The 19,509-nt window shown below is 40.7% G+C and overlaps 2 protein-coding genes across 3 annotated transcripts in view; both read right to left on the minus strand.

Moving 5' to 3' along the window:
• Window positions 1-3,517, minus strand: part of SEC61A2 (SEC61 translocon subunit alpha 2) — a 41,849-nt gene extending 38,332 nt beyond the window's left edge. Inside the window, exon 1 of the mRNA XM_072653324.1 lies at window positions 3,314-3,517. Within this exon, the coding sequence (XP_072509425.1) occupies window positions 3,314-3,320 (7 nt within the window). The 5' untranslated portion in view covers window positions 3,321-3,517. The remainder of the gene's footprint in view (window positions 1-3,313) is intronic.
• A 5,849-nt stretch (window positions 3,518-9,366) lies between these two features.
• DHTKD1 (dehydrogenase E1 and transketolase domain containing 1) overlaps window positions 9,367-19,509 on the minus strand; it is a 69,071-nt gene continuing 58,928 nt past the window's right edge. For both annotated transcript variants that reach the window (XM_072653322.1, XM_072653323.1), the window contains exons 14-17: window positions 19,076-19,158; window positions 16,616-16,785; window positions 13,344-13,429; window positions 9,367-11,736 (exon numbers count right to left, since the gene is read on the minus strand). In XM_072653322.1, coding sequence (XP_072509423.1) covers window positions 11,635-11,736; window positions 13,344-13,429; window positions 16,616-16,785; window positions 19,076-19,158 — 441 coding nt within the window. In that variant the 3' untranslated portion in view covers window positions 9,367-11,634. The remainder of the gene's footprint in view (window positions 11,737-13,343; window positions 13,430-16,615; window positions 16,786-19,075; window positions 19,159-19,509) is intronic.

The raw sequence follows: 19,509 nt of genomic DNA on the forward strand, positions 1-19,509 counted from the left end.
CCTAAATGAGGAAACTCCTTTTACCAATATACCATCTCTGCAACTCACAGACTGAACTGACTAAAGTTAGAGGTGTCAAACTTGCAGGCCACATGCTGCTCACAAAACTTCTGGCCTGAACAAGATTAAAACGTAAATGGGAAATATTTAACAAAATAAAAAATAATGCAACTTGTGGTTAATTTGTTGTTTTCACCGTCAAATTGCAGCCCTCAGGGATCCATTTCTATTTGAGTTTGACACCACTGGCCTAGAATACTGAGGGTTTAAGCAATTTGCTCAGGGTCACAGAATCAGGACGTTTCAGAGGTGAGACTTGGAATTCAGATTTAACTGGCCCAAGACGGCCAGAATTCTGTCGACTAATCCACAATAAAATGTTCAAAACAGAACTAAATAACTTTCTATCTAAACCCTACCCTTTTCCTAATTTCCCATTTTTCTGCTGAGAGCACACCCATCCCTCTAGTCAGCCCGGCTGGCAACCTCAGAACCATCTTCAACTCTTCCTGGTCTTTCCCCCCACCAATTCACCATTCAGAGGTGCCAAAATGATATTCTTCAAGCACAGTCCTTTCTGCTTCCTTTCTTAAGAAGCTCCAGTGGGTCCCAATGACTTCTGAGATACTGACTCTGCTGTTTGTCAATTAAAGCCTTTCACAGTCAGGCTCCAGACCACCTTTCCAGGCTTACCGAATGTCACTCTCCTTCATGTACTTCATGTCCCAGCCAAACTGTCCCACTTACTGTTCTCCATATACAGCATTCCCTTTCCCATCTGTGGCCTTTTGCACAGGCTCTATACTCCATGGCAGTACTATACTTCCTCCACCTCAGAATTCCTAGCTTCCTTCAAGACCCAGCTGAAGTGCCATTTTCTACATAAAGTACTGTAGCCTATACCTATCAATTGCTAGTGCTTCACCCCAAAAATTACTCTGTATTTATGTCTTTGTTCATGATGCTTCCCGACAGAATCTAAGTTTCAGGGCAGAGATTGTTGCATTTTTTTTTTTGTCTCTTTATCCCCAGAACTGAGCATAATACTTGGCACAGAAGACAATTAATAAATGCTTACTACGTGAATCTCAGAAAGCCTTAAGAAATATAGTTATTTTCTGTTTTACTCATAATTCCTTCATCCCAAAGGGTTGAGATATGTTCATGTAGAAGCATCACTAGAGTTTATGCACATTTATCTACCCACTTCAAGGATTTAAAATATGAGGTCACTCTAAGCACTATTCACTTGTCTTATGATTATGTAGAAGAGAAAGGAAAACAGAAGGATTCAGGGAAAGGAAAATAAAAGATTCAACGGTGGTCTGGGGAGCTATTTAGTAGCAGTGATTATTTTCTGTACAAGAGATGAGCATGGTTTCTGTCATTCTGAAAAATATTTTTCATTTTGCTTTTGCAATCCAGCCTATTTCTTCTTCCCATATGATGCAAAAATAGCAAGTACAGAACACTGAGAAAGTCTTAAGAGGTTGTATCAATTGCATCTAACATGGCAAATACAAAAGGGAATGGAAATTAATGAAGGAAACAGAATTAAGAGGACAATGCACACAACTACTGTAAGGTAAACTGAAAACCTGCAATAAAACAAAACTGAATTCTTGGCCTCCAAGAAGTGAGAAAATAGAGCTTTTCTTTTCGTTGCAGATACGGGGGGGAAGAGAAACAATGAGTGCAGAATGTTGCATATATTAATATATATAACTAGGTTATCTTGCTAATTTTGCTTTGTAACAAGGGAAGCCTCAATGGATAGAGGTGGGGGTAAGACATGGAAATGCACATAATGTAGAAGAAAAGCTATCAATAAAATTTGAATTAAAAAAAGAAATGATTTAAAAATTTATCTGTACAATTTACTAGAAGGGCTGACATTTCAAGGACTAAAATTGGGGAATACTAGAATTTATTTTTCTCTATATATTTTTAAGTGAGACACTAATATATGAGGATAACTGAAGCAAAATTTTTAAGAATTCTTAAACCAAAGAGGGAGAATTCTAAATATATGAAGCCTTAAGTCATAACTACAATCTTCCCATTGATGCTTTGGAACCTGTATTCTCTTAACACATTCCATAGCTTATGTTGTATTTGCCATAAAACCATACTCTGTAGTTAAATCAGGAATTAAATAAGACTTGTCATTGGTTTTTCATGCGACTTTACAAGCCCAGTCTTCAAATTTTATAGCACTTAACTTATTGGTAGAGTAGTAAACTAGTAAGTTCTCAGAGAAGAAAATGTTTATTACCTCAATATCATTTTGGGCTAGCATGTAAATGTGAACCTGGTTAAATCTTTAAGTGTTCTTTTACACAAAAAAACCCCCAAACAAATAAACCTGAGAATCTGTTCAGGAAACCACCCCATATGCCCACATTTTTTCCTTTTCACGTATCCAGATTACTTAACATTTACGTACATCTCATCTCTGCAAGGCATAAATGCAAATTTTCTCTATGGGCAATTATATTTATAAGAATGTGTTTCTTCCATTTTCCTTATATGGTTTACTTTGTAACTTATACAGAAAATCTAGTAAAGTTTGCCAGTGGATGAACCATTCAATCCCTCATGTGTCAAATACTTAAGTGCTTACCGTAGTCTTGGTTCGGTGGGAGGTTAAAATAAAAGTGTATAAAACACAGGACCTGACCTCAAGGAACTTATTAAACACTATGGCAATACTTCATAATGCCTCTTTCCCCCAATCCGATTTCAGCCGCCTGAAGACACGGTCAATGACTCGGGAGCTTTCCAGCCCCTAATGTAAACGAACTGACTTACCTGCTGCTTAAGTAGCAGCAAGCACCGGTCACAAAGTTAGGAAGCCCTGGAGTTTTCCTTTCCCTTCTACCCGAGCCCCAGCCGGGGAGCTGAACCCCAACCCCAGTGCCGTGGGGCCCTCCCCCGACCAGGGGCTGCCATCCCGCCCTCCAGCCCGAGGTCATCGCCGCCCCTCCGTGCTTCCCAAGTCGGCCCCTGCGGGCCTGGGCCTCTCGGCTGCCGCCCCGGACCAGGGCCCCTTCCAGTCTCCAGCCTCCCGCCGGCCCAATCCCCGAGAAGCGGGGACCGCCGAGGCCCTGAAGAGGCATCCTGCGCCCCTAGCACCGCCCGCCACGCCTCCCCGGCTACTCCCGGCCCGCCGCTATGGCAAGCCCAGGAAAGCCCGGCGGCCCGCGTCGGACGGCCGTGCCCCCTCGGCCGCAGGACCCTTCACGCCGGGCCCAGCCAGTTCCGAGTCGCGGACTCCGCTGCAGGGAGGCGCTCCCAGGGGGCCCGTACTCACTCCCCATGGCGGCGGCTGGAAGCACCCGGCGGAGACGAGCGACCTTCCGGCGCTGCCTTCCACTTCCTCCGCCGGTCCCGCTGCTTCGGCCTCAGATCCTGACTCGCTCCGACCGGCTAAGACCCGCGCCGGCTCCACCCATTCGCCGCTCCCCTCAAGCAGCCTATAGGCCAGGCTTCGTCACGTGATGTGTCCTGCCTCCCCACCCCCACCCCGACCCGCCCATTTTTAAAGGGATAGGTTAGGATTGGCCCCGGGGGTCGCTGCCACCGCCGCCCGCCATCAGGGTTACCACTCCTGTTGTCTTTATGATTGCCATGGTCACCGTTGGTAATTAAAAGAGTCTTCAGACCAACTCTCCTCTCGCACCCGTCCACCCCCATCTCTTCTCCAGATCAGATATCTTCCCCTGCCAAAGAGGGGCAGCGCACGCCCTGCTCTTCCTTATTCGCTCTTAAAATGCCGCAGCCTCCATCGCAGACGAGTCGTGGACGCCTCGGGCCCGCTTATTCGTTTTGGTCAGGCACCTGTGGGACGCCGGGACCCGGAAAGGACCTGAACTCCCCGCCCCCACCGCCCGCGGAGCCAGCCCAGGGGTCAGAGGTTAAGCACTTGACCAGGGTTTGAGTGTGTCTGGAAAGTTCTCGCTTTCTAAAGACCAAAAGAAAAAAAAAGAAAAGCCCTGGACTTCAGGAAACGGAATTTAGCCTCGCAAAGGGACCTACGGGAACCCAAAATAGAAAATGGCAGCTTTCCTCGATGGTGGTCCTGCCCTCCCCCCATCCCCGCCCGGACCCCGGGCGCCATCGGGCACCCATGGGCTTCCAGGGCCCTTCGTGGTGCCTCCTTGGACACGTTTTTGCCTCTCTGTCTGTGGTATATCTCCTTGCGCGACCCTTATTCGTGGGGGTCTCCCCCCAGGCCCCTAGTGACCCACCCTCAGCGCGAGGCTGCCGGCCCGGTGCTGGGCTCGTGTTTGGGCGCTGGGGGCGGGGGTGGGCGCGGTAAGATCTCCGAAGATCGGCAGGTGGACGGGGCAGGCTCGGAGAGGGTTTTATGTGTGATCCCGACTGGCGTTTACCGCTGGAAGGCTGACAGTCAGACCTGACGGCCGTAGCCAGTCCTGCGTTAGGTGACCCTTCCTCGGGGAAGCCCGCAGGCCCCCCCTGAACCTCAGGCAGCATTTCGCTGCTGTCACTAGTGTTGTTATCCGGGGTTATTTTGTACCATGAGGTTGTGCCGCATTCCTCTGCTGAGTGTCACGAGGTCCATCGGGGGAGAGACTCCGTCCCACCAAATTCTACTGTATGAACCACAATAATGGCTCACGTTTACGTGGGGATTGAAGGCTCGCGAATATGATCTCAGTTCATTTTCCTAACAGCTCTGTGAGATGGGTGCAGTTATCTTCACGAGGAGTCAGAGAAGTTAAATGATTTGTCCAGGGTCCAATGCCTACTCATTTATCTGAGGCTGAATTTGGATCAAGGCCGGCCTGACTGGAGGGCTGTGTGCACAAGAGGGGCGTGTGTGTGTGTGTTTTGAATTAATCAGACCAGATTCCAGGAGTAAAAGACCCCTTTCTCACACAGCACAGTTCCCAGACCATGACTGCACTGGAGAAAGAATAAGGCCCCAGCTCCAGGCTCCAGTGAAGAGCACGTTCTTCATTCTTTGCTAGTGACCCCAGCCTGAATCCCCATCACTTAGATGAGAGAGGACAGGTATCAGGTACTGGAACAGAACTGCCTAGAGAAGTGCAGGGGTAATAAAGAGAAATATTTATTTCCTGAACCATTCTCTCAGTGCCTTGAGAAAGGAACCTAGGCTCAAAGCTGCAGACAGATTCTGAAATAGTGGATTCTTTTAGTGAATCACCAATCACCATTACAAAATTTTAGAGTTTGACCTCCACAAGCCAACCACATCATGTTCATTTCGACTGGAAGATTTATGAACACCAAAAAAAATGTTGTTGTTCTGCCTTCATTTTCTTTTTTTTAAAATTAATTTACTTACTTTTAGTTTTTAACATTCATTTCCACAAAATTTTGAGTTCCAAATTTTCTCCCCATCTCTCCCCTCCTCCCACCCTAAGACTCCATGCATTCTGATTGCCCCTTCCCCCTATTTGCCCTCCCTTCTATCACACCCCTGCCTTCCCTTATCCCCATCAAATCTATTTTCTTGTAGATTTATATACCCCATTACTTGTACTTCTTATTTCCCAGTAGCATGCAAAACCAGTTCTCAACATTTGTTCCTAAAACTTTGAATTCCAACTTCTCTCCCTTCCTAGCCTTACTTCTAATTACTCCCTCATCCCATTTGCCTTCCCTTCTATCACCCCCACACACTCCACTTATCCCCTTCTCCCCTACTTTCCAGTAGTGTAAGATAGATGTTCATATCAAATTGAGTGTGCATGTTATGTCCTCCTTAAGCCAGATGTAATGAGAGTAAACTTCACTTTTTCTCTCTCACCTTCCTCCTTTTCCCCTCCATTGAAAAAGCTTTTTCTTGCCTCTTTTATGAGATAATTTTCCTCATTCCATTTCTCCCTTTCTCCACCCAATAAATTCCTCTCTCACCCCTTAATTTTATTTTTTTTTAAATATCATCCCTTCCTAGTCAACTAACCCTGTGCCCTCTGTCTATATGTGTATAATCCCTCCAACCACCCAAATACTGAGAAAAGTCTCAAGAGTTACAATTATCTTTCCATGTACGAATGTAAACAGTTCAATTTTAGTAAGTCCCTTATGATTCCTCTTTCCTATTTACCTATTCATGCTTCTCTTGATTCTTGTGTTTGAAAGTTAGATTTTCTATTCAGCTCTGGTCTTTTCATCAAGAATGCTTGAAAGTCTTCTATTTCATTGAATGACCATTTTTTCCCCCTAGAGCATTATACTCAGTTTTGCTGGGTAGGTGATTCTTGGTTTTAATCCTAGCTCCTTTGACTTTTGGAATATCATATTCCAAGCCCTGTGATCCCTTAATGTAGAAACTGCTAGATCTTGTATTATCCTGATTGTTTTTCCACAATACTAGAATTGTTTCTTTCTGGCTATTTGCAGTATTTTCTCCTTCACCTGGAAGCTCTGGAATTTGGCTACAATATTCCTAGGAGTTTTTCTTTTCAGATCTCTTTTAGGAGATGAACGGTGGATTCTTTCAGTATTTATTTTACCGTCTGGTTCTAGAATATCAGGGCAGTTTTCCTTGATAATTTCATGAAAGATGATGTCTAGACTCTTTTTTTTTGATCATGGATTTCAAGTAATCTATAATTTTAAAACTATCTCTCCTGGATCTATTTTCCATGTCAGTTGTTTTTCCAATGAGATATTTCACATTGTCTTCTATTTTTTCATTCTTTTGGGGTTTTTTTGTAATTTCTCAGTTTTTCATATAGTCATGAGCTTCCATCTGCTCCATTCTAATTTTAAAGAACTATTTTCTTCAGTGAGCTTTTGAACCTCCTTTTCCATTTGGTCCATCCTGCTTTTTAAAGCATTCTTCTCACTAGCTTTTTGGACCTCTTTTTCATTTGGGTTAATCTATTTTTAAAGGTGTTATTTTCTTCAGCATTTTTTTGTCTCCTTTAGCTGTTGACTCAATTTCATGACTTTCTGGCATCGCTCTCATTTCTCCCCAATTTTTCCTCCACCTCTCCTACTTGATTTTCAAAATTCTTTTTGAGTTCTTCCATGGCCTGAGACTACTGCATATTTTTTTTGGAGGTTTTGGATGTAGAAGCCTTGACATTTATGGCTTCCTTCGATGGTATGCTTTATTCTTCCTCATCAGAAAGGATGGAAGAAAATACCTGTTCACCAAGAAAGTAACCTTATATAGTCTTATTTTTTCCCTTTTTTGAGTCCTTTGTCAAGTTGAGGGCATACTTTAGGGACCTGTTAGTTCTCACTTCCTCCAAGGTGGCATAAGCAAGGGAGAGGAGTTTCCTCCTCTCCTGGCTTGTGCTCTGGTCTATGAGCAACCACAAGTACTCCTTTCTGCCCAGGATCTGTGAGTAGGATTCCCTCTTCAGAGTCTCCACCAGCTCCACCATGCCAGTGCTCTTCCTCACTCCAGGACTGCCACTCAGGGCTGGGATCCAGATCAGGTGCTTGATTCCCCCAAGGTCTTTAGGCTGAGGGCTCCAAAAGTGGATGCTGCCAGAGTGACTGCCGGAACCAGGGCTTGGGCTTGACCCACGCGCCCCTCTCACCCAGGAGAAAGAACTTTCTCACTGACCTTTGAAGCTGTCTTTGGTTTTTGTGGGTTGAGAAATCTGGGAACTGCAGCTGCTACCCATGATTCCACACCCTGAAGCCTGAAGCTCCAGTCCTGTCTGGCCAAGGCTGGGCTGCACTCTGCTATAAGCCCGGTGCGATAGACCTTTCCTGTCAGTCATGGGCTGGACACTGTTGTTTTGTGGCTTCCACTGCTCTAGAATTTGTTTAGAGTCAATTTTTACAGATATTTTATGGGCTATGGGGGTAGAGCTAGAGCAGGTCCATCTTTCTACTCCACCATCTTGGCTCTACCTCCCCATCCTTCATTTTCAAAGAAAACCACTGACATCATGATATTGGGATAAAATAGTGGATGATCGGTGATGTCTTGACTTGCAAGTGGATTTATTGTATTTAAGTTCGGCAGAGTTGTGTAGTCCTCAGTCTCACTCTCTCTTCCTGAGTTATTAAAATCCAGTGGAAGGACAAAAGTCAAGATGACTGGCAATGGCCCAGGATGCAGTGAATGATCCTGGCCTCTTTGCTTTCTGACCAAGCTCTGAGCACTCCACAGTTTCAACCACCTGCATGGCCATTGTAATAAATTATTCTTACCTGCCCATCTTCACATGCTTAGGGATGTTTCACATCCCTCTAACTCACTGATGGGTTTGATGGTTATAAATTCACCTCAACTTGGTTTAGCCTGCCTGCTGAGTTATACTGGTGTGTGGCTGATATGAATACTACAGTTTCTTGGACTCATGGATGAGAGTTGGATGATAAGTGGGCACCAAAAGTAACTGGCTCAGTCCAGCCATCATACCAGTGGTATTAGTCCCCACCCCCAACACCCCATATCCCTTGAATATTTCTTGCAAGTATAATAGGCATCCTAGCATTATTCCCTCATTATATTTAGGAATACCAAGCACAACCTTTGGAACAGAGAAAATGTTTAATGAAAATACTAGCTGATTACTTGAAATAGCTTTACAAAGCTATTGAGGAGATCCCCAGCTAGATCTCTGGTTAACTTAGCTGAAGGCATACACTTACCCATGCCTCTGAAAACTATCTGAAGTACTTCTTATGAGAACCTTAAATTTCCAGTACATACAAATACTGATCATCACTGAAAATACGTACAGAAATGGGTTAAAAACCTAAAATAATGCTGTCAATAGCAGAAACGTAGATTTTAAAGAAGTTTATTTTCTGTCAAATGCAAAGTACCTTGAAAAAGAAAATGATGCTCTTATATAATTGAGGGCTAGATTGGGGAATAAAGAGAAGATAGAAAAGCAGTTAGATATGATATATATCAGTGGTTCCTCACATTAAGAAAACTGGATTTATGAAATGCCACTCAGAAGGCAGACAGCTTAGGGAATAATTAGGGATGATTGTGCACATTATTTTAAAGATTCTTTAAAAGTCCTCCTTACAAAAGTATTCATGATGCTGTCCTTTTCCGGAGAAAGAACTCATGCAATCCACATGCAGATCCAAGCATACTTTTTAAACTTTATTTTTCTTGGGGTTTTTTTTTTTGGTCTGTGTTTTCTTCACAACATCGTTAATATGGAAATATGTTTTGCATGACTGCACATGTATAATCTATATCAAACTGCTTGCCTTTCTCAAGGAAGAGGTAGTGAGAGAATTTAGAACACAAAATTTAAAAAAAAATGCTAAAAATTGTTTTTACATGTAATTGGGAAAAATAATAAAATGTAATGAGCCTAAAAAAGTATTCAAGAAAGGTTTTTAGGTATCCTTGTGACAAATAATTGAAAACAAAGCCAACCCTTTAAGTAAAAGATGTAATTTTATTCAAACCTAAGAATTTTCACAGTTGTGTACTCACACTTTTTTCATTCACTAAACATAATGGTTTTGGCAAATAGTTTTACATTAAAAAATTTTGTAATTCAAACAGTTCTTTATAAAACATAAATCCCAAGAGGCTAGCTATAACCAAAAACACTTTTTGGGCAAATTTGAATTTTCTTTCAACACATACATGGATACAATAGGGAATATGTGAGATAGAGTATTTTAAGCATTTTAGAATTATTTAAAAATTCTTTCCATATCTAGGAGGAAAGTGAAATAAATGCTTAATTAACAAGGAACATAGTTTATTTGAAACTCTTTGGACATTTCTTTCTTGCATGGACATCCAAAATATAACTGGAAGTAAGCAAGGTCAAGATGACAAAAGAAAAATTGAGTCTTTATGTTTCATACTTGAAGTTATAGAAGAGCAAAATGAAGAGGAGTTGTTTAATTTGTAAAATTCAAAGTTGGGAAAGCTGCTTAAGAAGGTGGCTTAATTTGGTCATGTTTATAGTTTAAATAAGCCTTCCCTTTTGCTCAAAAACTGCAGAGGTTTGAAAACATTAGATGGTGTTACAGCTTTAATTTTCTCCAGTTAAAATTGGAACTTACTCAGTAATAACAAGTCTCACCTTACACTGACCTTTGAAATTTTAGCAGTTTATGACTGGCACAGTTATGTCTTTACACAGAGAAGGAACATTAAGGAGTAAATGAATAAAAGGAAAATTAGTACCACTGTTATATATAATGCTTTAAATCAATACACACACTTATTATATGTTTCAAATAACTGTTAGTGATGAACCAGTTTCCAAAGCAGGAAAATCTGATAAGCATAATCCACCTGTACCAATTGTATGCCAAGAAAAAAAGTACATATGGGATAGGTACATTCCATCTTTCTAGTATCTCTGGGATACCCTTGTTGGGGATAACAGCAATAAAGTTACAGGTACTCAGGAGCAGTGGAAACTTCTTGTTATGAAATGGTTTTGTAACTGGTCTGAACTTAGTTCAGCCTCTAGAGTTCTTCAGTGAGGACACTGACCTCTGACAGACCCTGAGAATCTTAGATCAGGAAGACTCCTCTGTCAAAGAAGACAGTGCTCCTTCTAACACTCCGAGATAGCCATTATTCCCTGTGAATGGTAAAAGCCAGAGCCCTGGAATCCTCTCAGCATTTCTCCAAAGGTTATAGTTACTATTTATAAAAGCAATTTGAAAGAGAAAGGATGCTCGGATAAGAGGCTACAGGTCATTTTCATCAAAGCACCCAAACCTCACCTATCTGAAAAGTAGTATTATTGTAACTTGTAGATCACAAACCCTTTAATTGCTGGATAAGTAAAGCCCACCATCTTTAAGAATACAAATTAGGAACAACCTAGCTTTTCTGAAGCACCTGGTGAAACATTTTTTAAAACAGCTTTAACAGAAAGCGTCCCAGATTCTAGGGTGTACTGGAATTCAGAGCTATTGGTAGTTGGAAGAATTGGGAGAAGGAAGAAAGTCAAAAAGCAATGAAACCGAGCTAGGCCTACAGTCTCAAGTGAGGTGGAGAACAGAGATACAGCTGTGACTCAAATATGAAATTTTGTTTGTAAAATCTAGAAAACTGTACAGGCAGCTTGGTGTGCTGGCCCTGCAATTAGGAAGACCAGAGTTCAAATGCTGTCTCTAAAACTTACTGGCCATGATCCTGATCAGGTCACTTAACCAGCATGCAAAATACTATACAAGGTATCCCCAAAATCTTGGCACAGTTTTCAGTTATTAAAGCTTAAAACTGTACTTGGACTTTGGAGATACCCTATATATCGCAAGTAATTCCCCAGAATTTCTCTATTAAATCACAGACTTACTCTTTTACGATCCATGTTGGTGGGAAGAGTTTCCAAACTGGAATGCTGATGAAATTGCAGATCCTTTGCACAGTCATACCCAGAAAACTAGGATAAAAGTAGTTTGGGGGACAATCGGGGAAAAGGGGTCGATTCTCTACCTTGCTTCGACAGTGTAGCCCTGGCCAAAACAGAATAGCCATTGTAAACAAATTAAGTATTCAAAAAAGTTCCTATGCGAGCCTCTCTGGTTTTCTGTTGACAATTATCGGTCCTTATAAGATCCCACTTCTCAGAGAATGACAGCCTGGGAGCTCGAGTCTGAATCAGGAACTGAGACCTTTCTTTTTAAGGCAGTTTCTGAAAGGAAGTAGCATTTCTTTAGAGAAAGGCCTCAAGCAAAGGTCTTAGTGAGGATCTCTTCATGCTGCTGCAGATGTATGGTTCCAATTCCTACAGCTGGTGCTGGTAAAGGAGGTCGGCTCACCAGACGGAGCTGTAGTTGGAGTGGGGGGAAAATCATGTTTTAGATTAAGTTTAGATTTCATTTAGATCAACATCACTATTAATGCTAACATAGATGGAGGACTAGAACGGACCTCAGAGGCCACCTACGTACAGCCTCTTCATTTTACAGATGAGAAAAATGAAGCCCAACGAAGGTAGATAATTTATCCAAAGCCACCCAAGTGATAAGAATCAGAGGCAGAATTTGAACCCAGATCCTCTTACTACAGAACCAATGTTCTTATTCTACTTGTACTCACTTGTTTATCCTTAAATTGTATCAGTTCATTCACATTATATAGCAATCACAACAATAACAATAGCTAACACTTATATAGTACTTACTATGTACTATACACTGTGCTAAAAACTCCACAATTATTATCTCATTTGGTCCCGGGAGTTAGGTACTATTATTAATCCTCATTTTACGGATGAAGAAATTAATGAGACAAACGGAAGTTAAGTGACTTGCCCAAGTTCACACAACTAGTAAGTGTCTGAGATTGGATTTGAACTCAGGTCTTCCTGACTCCAGGCCCAGCACTCTCTCCGTGGCGCCACTTATGTACTGTATGTATGTACGTATATGTCTGTATCTATATGTGTATATAGGTAAGTGTATATAAACACACATATATACACGTGTGTGTATTAATACCTCAGTTCAAATCTGGTCTCATATATAAATTGTTTGTGTATGTGTATATAAATGTTTGGGTCTGATTCAAGTTTGGTTGACCTTGAATTTCATATCAGACTTAAAAACATGTGTTAATTGCACTAACCAAGGTAGAAATCCTTTAACAATTAATAGTCAGAACAGAATGAAAAGCATAATTTTTAAATTTCTAATTTCCCTCGTGGAATTCACAGAAACACACACACACTCACACACGTTAGGGGCAATTTGGTCTTGAACATGTACCAGTCTTAAAGACAGCCCTACAGAAATAAATGTTAGTGGTTTCCCAATTCCTCTTCTGTTAAACTACCGAAGTTACACACAGTTGCTCAGTTTATAATACAGCTTCTCTCATTCAGGTCACCTAGAACACCTTAACTCCCATAGTGCTCAGGAACCCTATTTCTGGGTCAAGAAATCCTGAGCAATCAAATAACAGAGGCAGCAGAGAGAGAAGGTTTTGGGGGACATGTTGTTGATATACACACATGAACAGCTGGATAAATGACTCTATAGTCCTCTATTTTGAAAGAATGATTAATTTGTGTGAATTTTTTTGGGGGGGAGAATCAGACCTGTGACTTTGTTGGCACAGTGAATTTTTAGGAAGGAAACTCCCAATAACAACATACTAGCCCTGGTTCTGAAGTTTTGGAGAGTTGCCTGAGGCACAGAAAGGTTAAGTACTTTGTCTAGGGCGGCACACTGTCAGAATGTGTCAGGGGTAGGAGTTGAGGGGTAGGAGCCAGATCTTTCTGGCTCCAAGGTCAATTATCATTAAAGCTAATTTGATTCTTGGAATTCATGAATATGCGCATTAAGAAACAGTTTAAGTGGCAAGCAATGATTCAGTTTCTTTTTAGATACTCCAGAAAAACAACGCAAAATAAAACAAAAGTCAAAAGCCTTACTTTGCAGGCTAGCTGTTTTTCAAATCTTGGAGAGATAAAAAACCATGGACCCATATTCTGTGGCTCTTCTTGACTCCAAATAAAATCTGCAGGGGAAAGAGCTCACCATGAATTCACATGTACACAAACACACATCCCTTTCCAAAATGATATTGTATGGCTTGTACTGAAAAGTGAACCTTAGTCCTTATGTATGTGGTCCAACAGCAACACAGAAAAGTCTCAGTTCATTGGACTTGCCAAACTCTTTCTTGATGAACAAGTTTCTTGGGTAGCTCAATACTCATTTAATCACCAATACCTGTTTTAATCATTTTTAATGGAAATCTTTGTAAAATGTATTATATACTTTTAAAAATATACACCTTTTTAAAGAAAATAGACCAGACATCATTTGGTTTATCTTTTGCTGACACAGTCGCCATCACAGACTTCATGAAAAACAATAATGCCCTCAGCCTCTATGAAAGACTACTAGTCCCTCTCTTAAGTGGTCTCTGATTCTTGAGTTTGGGATCATGGATCTACAGCTAGTTGGGAGTTTACAGGCCATCTAGTGGACACTCCTCATTTTAAAAAGAAGTAAGGCCCTGAGAAGGACAGCGATTTACTTGCCTAACAAGATCCCAGAGGCAGGCAGTAAAAGGGACAGGATGTGAATGAACATAGCTCAGCTATTGCCAAAGTTACTGTTCTTTCCCTTATAGTAAAGTTTTGGGGCTTCATTTTATCTTTTTACTTGTTGCCAGCCTGTAAGATATGACTTCTCACTGCAACTTGAAGCAGCTTTTTCCCTCTTCTCATCTGGGGTGGATCTAGACACTGGGTAGTACAACTAATTAGAACTGTATAGAGTGTAAAGAATATTTGAGTGAGAGTTCAACGGCCTCTTGGATAAGTAAAGTTCATGAGTTTTGTGACATCTATTTTGGTTGTTCATGACTTTTTTTTAAACAATTCTTTTTCTTGGCTGTGTTCAATTCAATTTATTCCTTAACCATGTGGAAGAGAATGTGTCACACACCAAAGATACAACCCAACCCACTCCCCTCATCCCCCAGTAGTCTGCCTTCAGTACAGCCTACTGGAGGATACAATATATAAACCAGTAAATAGATGCAAAACCATTTGAGAAGGGAAAGAACACCTACATCTTAGTCAGGAGATGGAGAGAAGGTTTGAGTGGGTCAGGAAAAGCTTCCTGAAGGAGGTACCTTCTGAGGAGAACCTTGAAGAAAGCTAAAGACTTAAGAGGCAGAAGGAGAAGGGAATACATTTTACTAATGTTGGATAGCCTGTGAAAAGGCAAGAAGCAGGAGGAGGAATGCCAAGTCAAGGAACAGAAAAAGGTCAGTTGGGCCAGAGCATACAGTGTGCATAGGGGAATAGTGGGAAATAAGTTTGTAAAGTTAAGTTGGGGCCAGATTCTGTAGAGCTTTAAAGGCCAAACTGACGAAGTTTTTATAGCCACAAGAGGAAACAGCTGAAGATGCTGGATCGGAGGACTGGCATGTGCCTTAGGAAGATGTTCTGAAGACTGAGGGGAGAACATTCTGGAAGACTACTTCTGTAGTCCAAGTAAGGGTGTGTGTAGGGTTTGAGAAGGGCTTGAAGTGAGTGGAGAGGAGACAGACTGATTATGGGAAGTGAGGGGGAGGGGTCAAGGCTTACTTAAAGAATCAATCAACAGAAAATTATAGAGGACTTACTATGTGTCAGGCACTGTGCTAGGTGCTAAGGATGACTCCAAGGTTGCCAGCCTGGGTTGCTGGAAGGATGCCTGTGCCCTTAAACAGAGAAAAGGATGTTTGGAAGGAGGGCAGAAAGATGAATTTTGGACATGTTGATTTTGAGATTCTTTGAGAGATCTGAGTGAAGATGACAATGAGGATTAGCTTTCAGAAAATCTGGGAATCATATCAGGAAATGCTAATTGAAGCTATGGAAGTTATTGATCACCAAGAAAAAGTGAAGGAGTCAAGAAGGAGGCCCACAAAAAGTTTTGTGGGGACATCCATGGTAAGAGAGGAACAGCGCAAAAAAAGGAAAATCAACAGGAGGATTCAGACAGGTGAGAGCAGTATCATGAAAGCTGAAGGAGGAAAGCATCCAAGAAGATGTAGTCAATAATGTAAAATGCTCTAGAGCAGCCATCCAGAGTGCACTTGGATGCCTTTTTCTAGGGAACTGACTATGTAAGGGAATAGAGTGGTAGGCTAATATTTTGTGGATCTACAGACAGTATGACATCGTGGATAGAGGGTCAATCCTGGAGTCAGGAACATCTAGATTTAAGTACTGCCTCTGGTGCAGATAGGTATTGTGAGTCTAGACAAGTCATTTAACCTCTTAGTGCCTGGCCCAATGCTCTACAATTGAAGGTTGCGAAAGAGTGGCTGATATGTACTTTTAGAGTTTTTTCTTGGCAGTTCCACATACAATGACATCTCAGGTCCAGACCAAAAACGGAAAAAGATCATAGTTTGAGGGGGTAGTGTGCCATTTTTTAAAATAGATGGTGACATCTAGGGATGTTTACAGGCAGCATGGAAGTATCTAAGGAAGGATTCCATGAAAGGAAATATGAAAATATTGAAAATGAAGGGAAAAGGGGAGTATCAAAAGGGCTCTTTCCTGGAAATGGCAAGAAAGGAGGGGATTAAGAGTGGAAAAGTTGGCCTTAGCAAGGAGAAATGCCATCAAAGACTATATGTAGCAAAGGAGGAGAAAATTCTGCACAGAGTAATAGGGTTTTGAGAAAGAGGGTAGGCAAAAGAACAGGATTCATGGCAAATAGCCTTTTTTCTCAGTAAAGTAGAAGCTAAAGTTCTCCACTGAAAGGGAATGGGGAGAGGGTGGTGTAGGAGGTTTGAAGAAAAAATAGAAGATTTGGAACAACCACTGCAGTGTGTGTATTAGAGACAAGGTGTTATTATGTTTTAATTCTACTGCCACCATGTCACATATAGAGACCAGTGTAGCCATAACCTACTGTTACTATCTCAAAAAAAATTTAAGTGTTCTGGATGGGTAAGGTCCAATGCATAAAATTGCCATCCTATCCCTGACAAATATAATTTAAGTGTCAAATGGAAAGTACTTTATATTATCTTTGGGATCTAGGCATCCAGGAAATACTTGTGAGATGTCCTAGAAAGATTAATCTTCATTTTTAACACAATAATAAAAGGGCATGAAGTGAAATATAGGGCAAAGAAAGTAACTTGAAGTCAGGCAGCTCTTCCTGCAAATCTGCTCCCAAAATCCTTTACCTTTGGCATTTCTGTATTTGTTCAACTCTTGCTGTAATGCTTCCAGTGGGAAAGGGCAGAGTTCTTCTATTCGGATGATAGCAAAGGCATCTTTCTTCTCCTCTAAAGTTTCTCTTTGCTTCATCAAAGCATAGAAATGTTTGCCTGAGCAGAAAATTACGCGCTTAACACTGTTGAGTAGAAAGAGGAAAGAGGGAGGTGGGAAGAGAGGAACGTAAGAGTCAAAATCTATTTCTATATACAAATATATAGAATTTGCCTAAATTTTACTGTTTTTTGTGAAATGTGTTGATACAATTTGTTTTGACACAGAAGATATTTCCCCAAAACATCAAAGAAAAACCTTCTACAAAATATATTCCCCCCAAAAAAACAGTTTATCAGTTGTTAACAGAAAACAGGGCTGTGTCCTTTGTCTTTGACAGTTCAGTGCTAAGACTGACTATTAGCATAGACAGTTAAGATCTCCCCATGTTGATCTGATTAATATTATTGTAGCCATTGTGTATATTTTGTTACGTTTTTAATTAAGAAATTTTCCATAATTTAAGATTTGCTACAGAAGAGTTTCCTCTAGGATTACTTCCAGTCTACCTTATTTGTACATAGTTGATTGCAGATTATCTCTTGCAGGTGACTAGAGACCCTTGAAGGTAAGGACTCTTCTTACCTGTTTTTTTATCCCCAGCACTTAACACAGTGCCTGGCACATAGTAAGTACTGAATAGGTGCTTCTTAACTGACTGACTACAGACAAAAGAATAAATAAATCATATTCTTTCAGAGGAAGCCAAAAAAGACAGTTCTAAATATTTAGTTACTAAAACAGTAAGACAGGATTCAAATGGGCTCACTTATTACCATATACTGAGCTATACTTCTTGGTCTTCGTTATTTAAACTTTCTCTCCTCTAGGCACTGATTACCTGCTGTCTTAAAAGGACCTTCTGTCAGGAGACTAGGATACCGCCTAGCTGGGAGCAGGAGATACGAGCTGTTGTCCATTATTCCTCACCTCTCTATGTCCTGCATTGTGGGAGTAGTGGGAAAGGGACAGATTATGATTCCCAAGAAGGCAGAAAAGCATTGAGTTTTGTGAGAAAGGAGGCTGAAAGCTATACTGAGGGCTGGGGATGTTAAGTGTAGGAGAGGCAGAACTTCTCTCAGGTGTGTTTCCTGCTGCGGACACTGGAGCAGAACAAGCATGGGGAAGTGCAGGAGCTGGGAGCCCTTGGCACCAGGGTGCTAGCCTTGAATCTCTGGGTGTCATGGTGTGTGTGGAGGGTGTGCAGGGGGAGAGAGGTGGGGATAGGCTTTTTTTGGCCTGATTTCTAGTACCACACACAGTGTAGAGACCAATAAGTACTAATGAGAACTAAAACAGGGGTTTTCTAGAACAGGGGTTCTTAATTAGGGAGTTCAGATTTCAGGGGGTTCATGTACTTAGATGGGAAAAAATATATATTTATTTTAATATAATTGGTTTTCTTTTTATTTTATGCATTTATTATGCTTTTAAAAACTCTTATGCTTTTTTATTTTATGCATTTAAAAAAACATTATTCTGCTAAAGGGTCCATAGGCTTCACCAGAGGTCAAAGTGGTCTATGATACAACAGAAGTTAAAAATCTTTGATCTAGACAGTTCAGTTCATGGGCACAGCTGAGTCTGACTTCCAGTTTCTATTCCTAAAAGAAAGTGAGGAAAGAGAGGGAGGTGGCAATTTCTGTGCAAGCACTGAAAAGCACATAAGGCAAAGAGAACTTATGAAAGTACTTATAAAGTACTAAGGTGCAAAGAATCCTTACTAAAAGTACTTTATATTAGTAATTAAAAGCAGTAGCTATTACAATGTGAGATCTGTCTTGTTTTTCTCTTTGTACCCCCAGTACTTACTATATAAGCATTCTTTTCTTGCAGGTTTATGATAAAAATTTACTTACCACTTGTGTTTATGTGAATAGTTTAATACATATCTGCCTCCCCAACGCCCCTAAATTAGAAAGAGCTCTTGAATTTGTTGGATATCCTACAAAAGTGAAATTACAGTAGAATCCTAGTATAACACAAATTATTATTCCTGGCCTAGAAAACGTAACAAATGTATAAAACAAAAGACCAATCTCAAACCATTAGCTCATTACAAAGACGTTACAAAAGAGTTCCAGTGTAATTTCACTCTTTATCCTATTTTAATTAAATCCTCCAAAATGCATGTCCCTTCAAGTGGTAACAGTAAAAAAAACATAGAAAAAAAGCAGAAACTTTATTCATTTCTTTTCCTAACAGACTTTTTTAGGATAACAGACTTTTTTCCCACAATAGATTTAAAGCAACACATACACATACACACACACAACCTCTTTCCAAACCTTGGTAACTCTGAATTCCTTATCCTATACTTGTTTTCTTACTAATTAAAATACTATTACAGATAATAAAGACAGAAATCAAATTACTTTTTAGGATCTACAGAAGAATCACCAACGACAGGTCTGAATGTTGTCCCTGGTGCCATTTCTTGAAAACTTGACACAGCTGCCTAAAGAGGAAAAAAAGAAGCAACACAAGTTAGGTTAGAATAAACTGAAGATGTTTTTGATATAAAAAAGATGCAAATTGAATTTTCATTTGAATTTTCTAATCCCTGAGCTGTAAGTTCAAATGAAACCTCAGCCAGCTAACATGGAAAGAATACGAGCAGTGGTGTGCTGGGAGATGTTTACCATCTGGGTCTCAGAGGGAAAATGTGAACATGGGATACTTTTATGTTTAATCTGCATTATTAACATTTTTTCCATCACTTTCTTAAGTCTAGACAATCAACAAAACAATAAACCTAACCCTAATGTATAGTATTTTCTGATTTCCAATGTGTAAATGCTCACTAGCA

The sequence above is a fragment of the Notamacropus eugenii genome, chromosome 3 (genome assembly GCF_028372415.1).
Source record: "Notamacropus eugenii isolate mMacEug1 chromosome 3, mMacEug1.pri_v2, whole genome shotgun sequence".
Classification (NCBI taxonomy): domain Eukaryota; kingdom Metazoa; phylum Chordata; class Mammalia; order Diprotodontia; family Macropodidae; genus Notamacropus; species Notamacropus eugenii.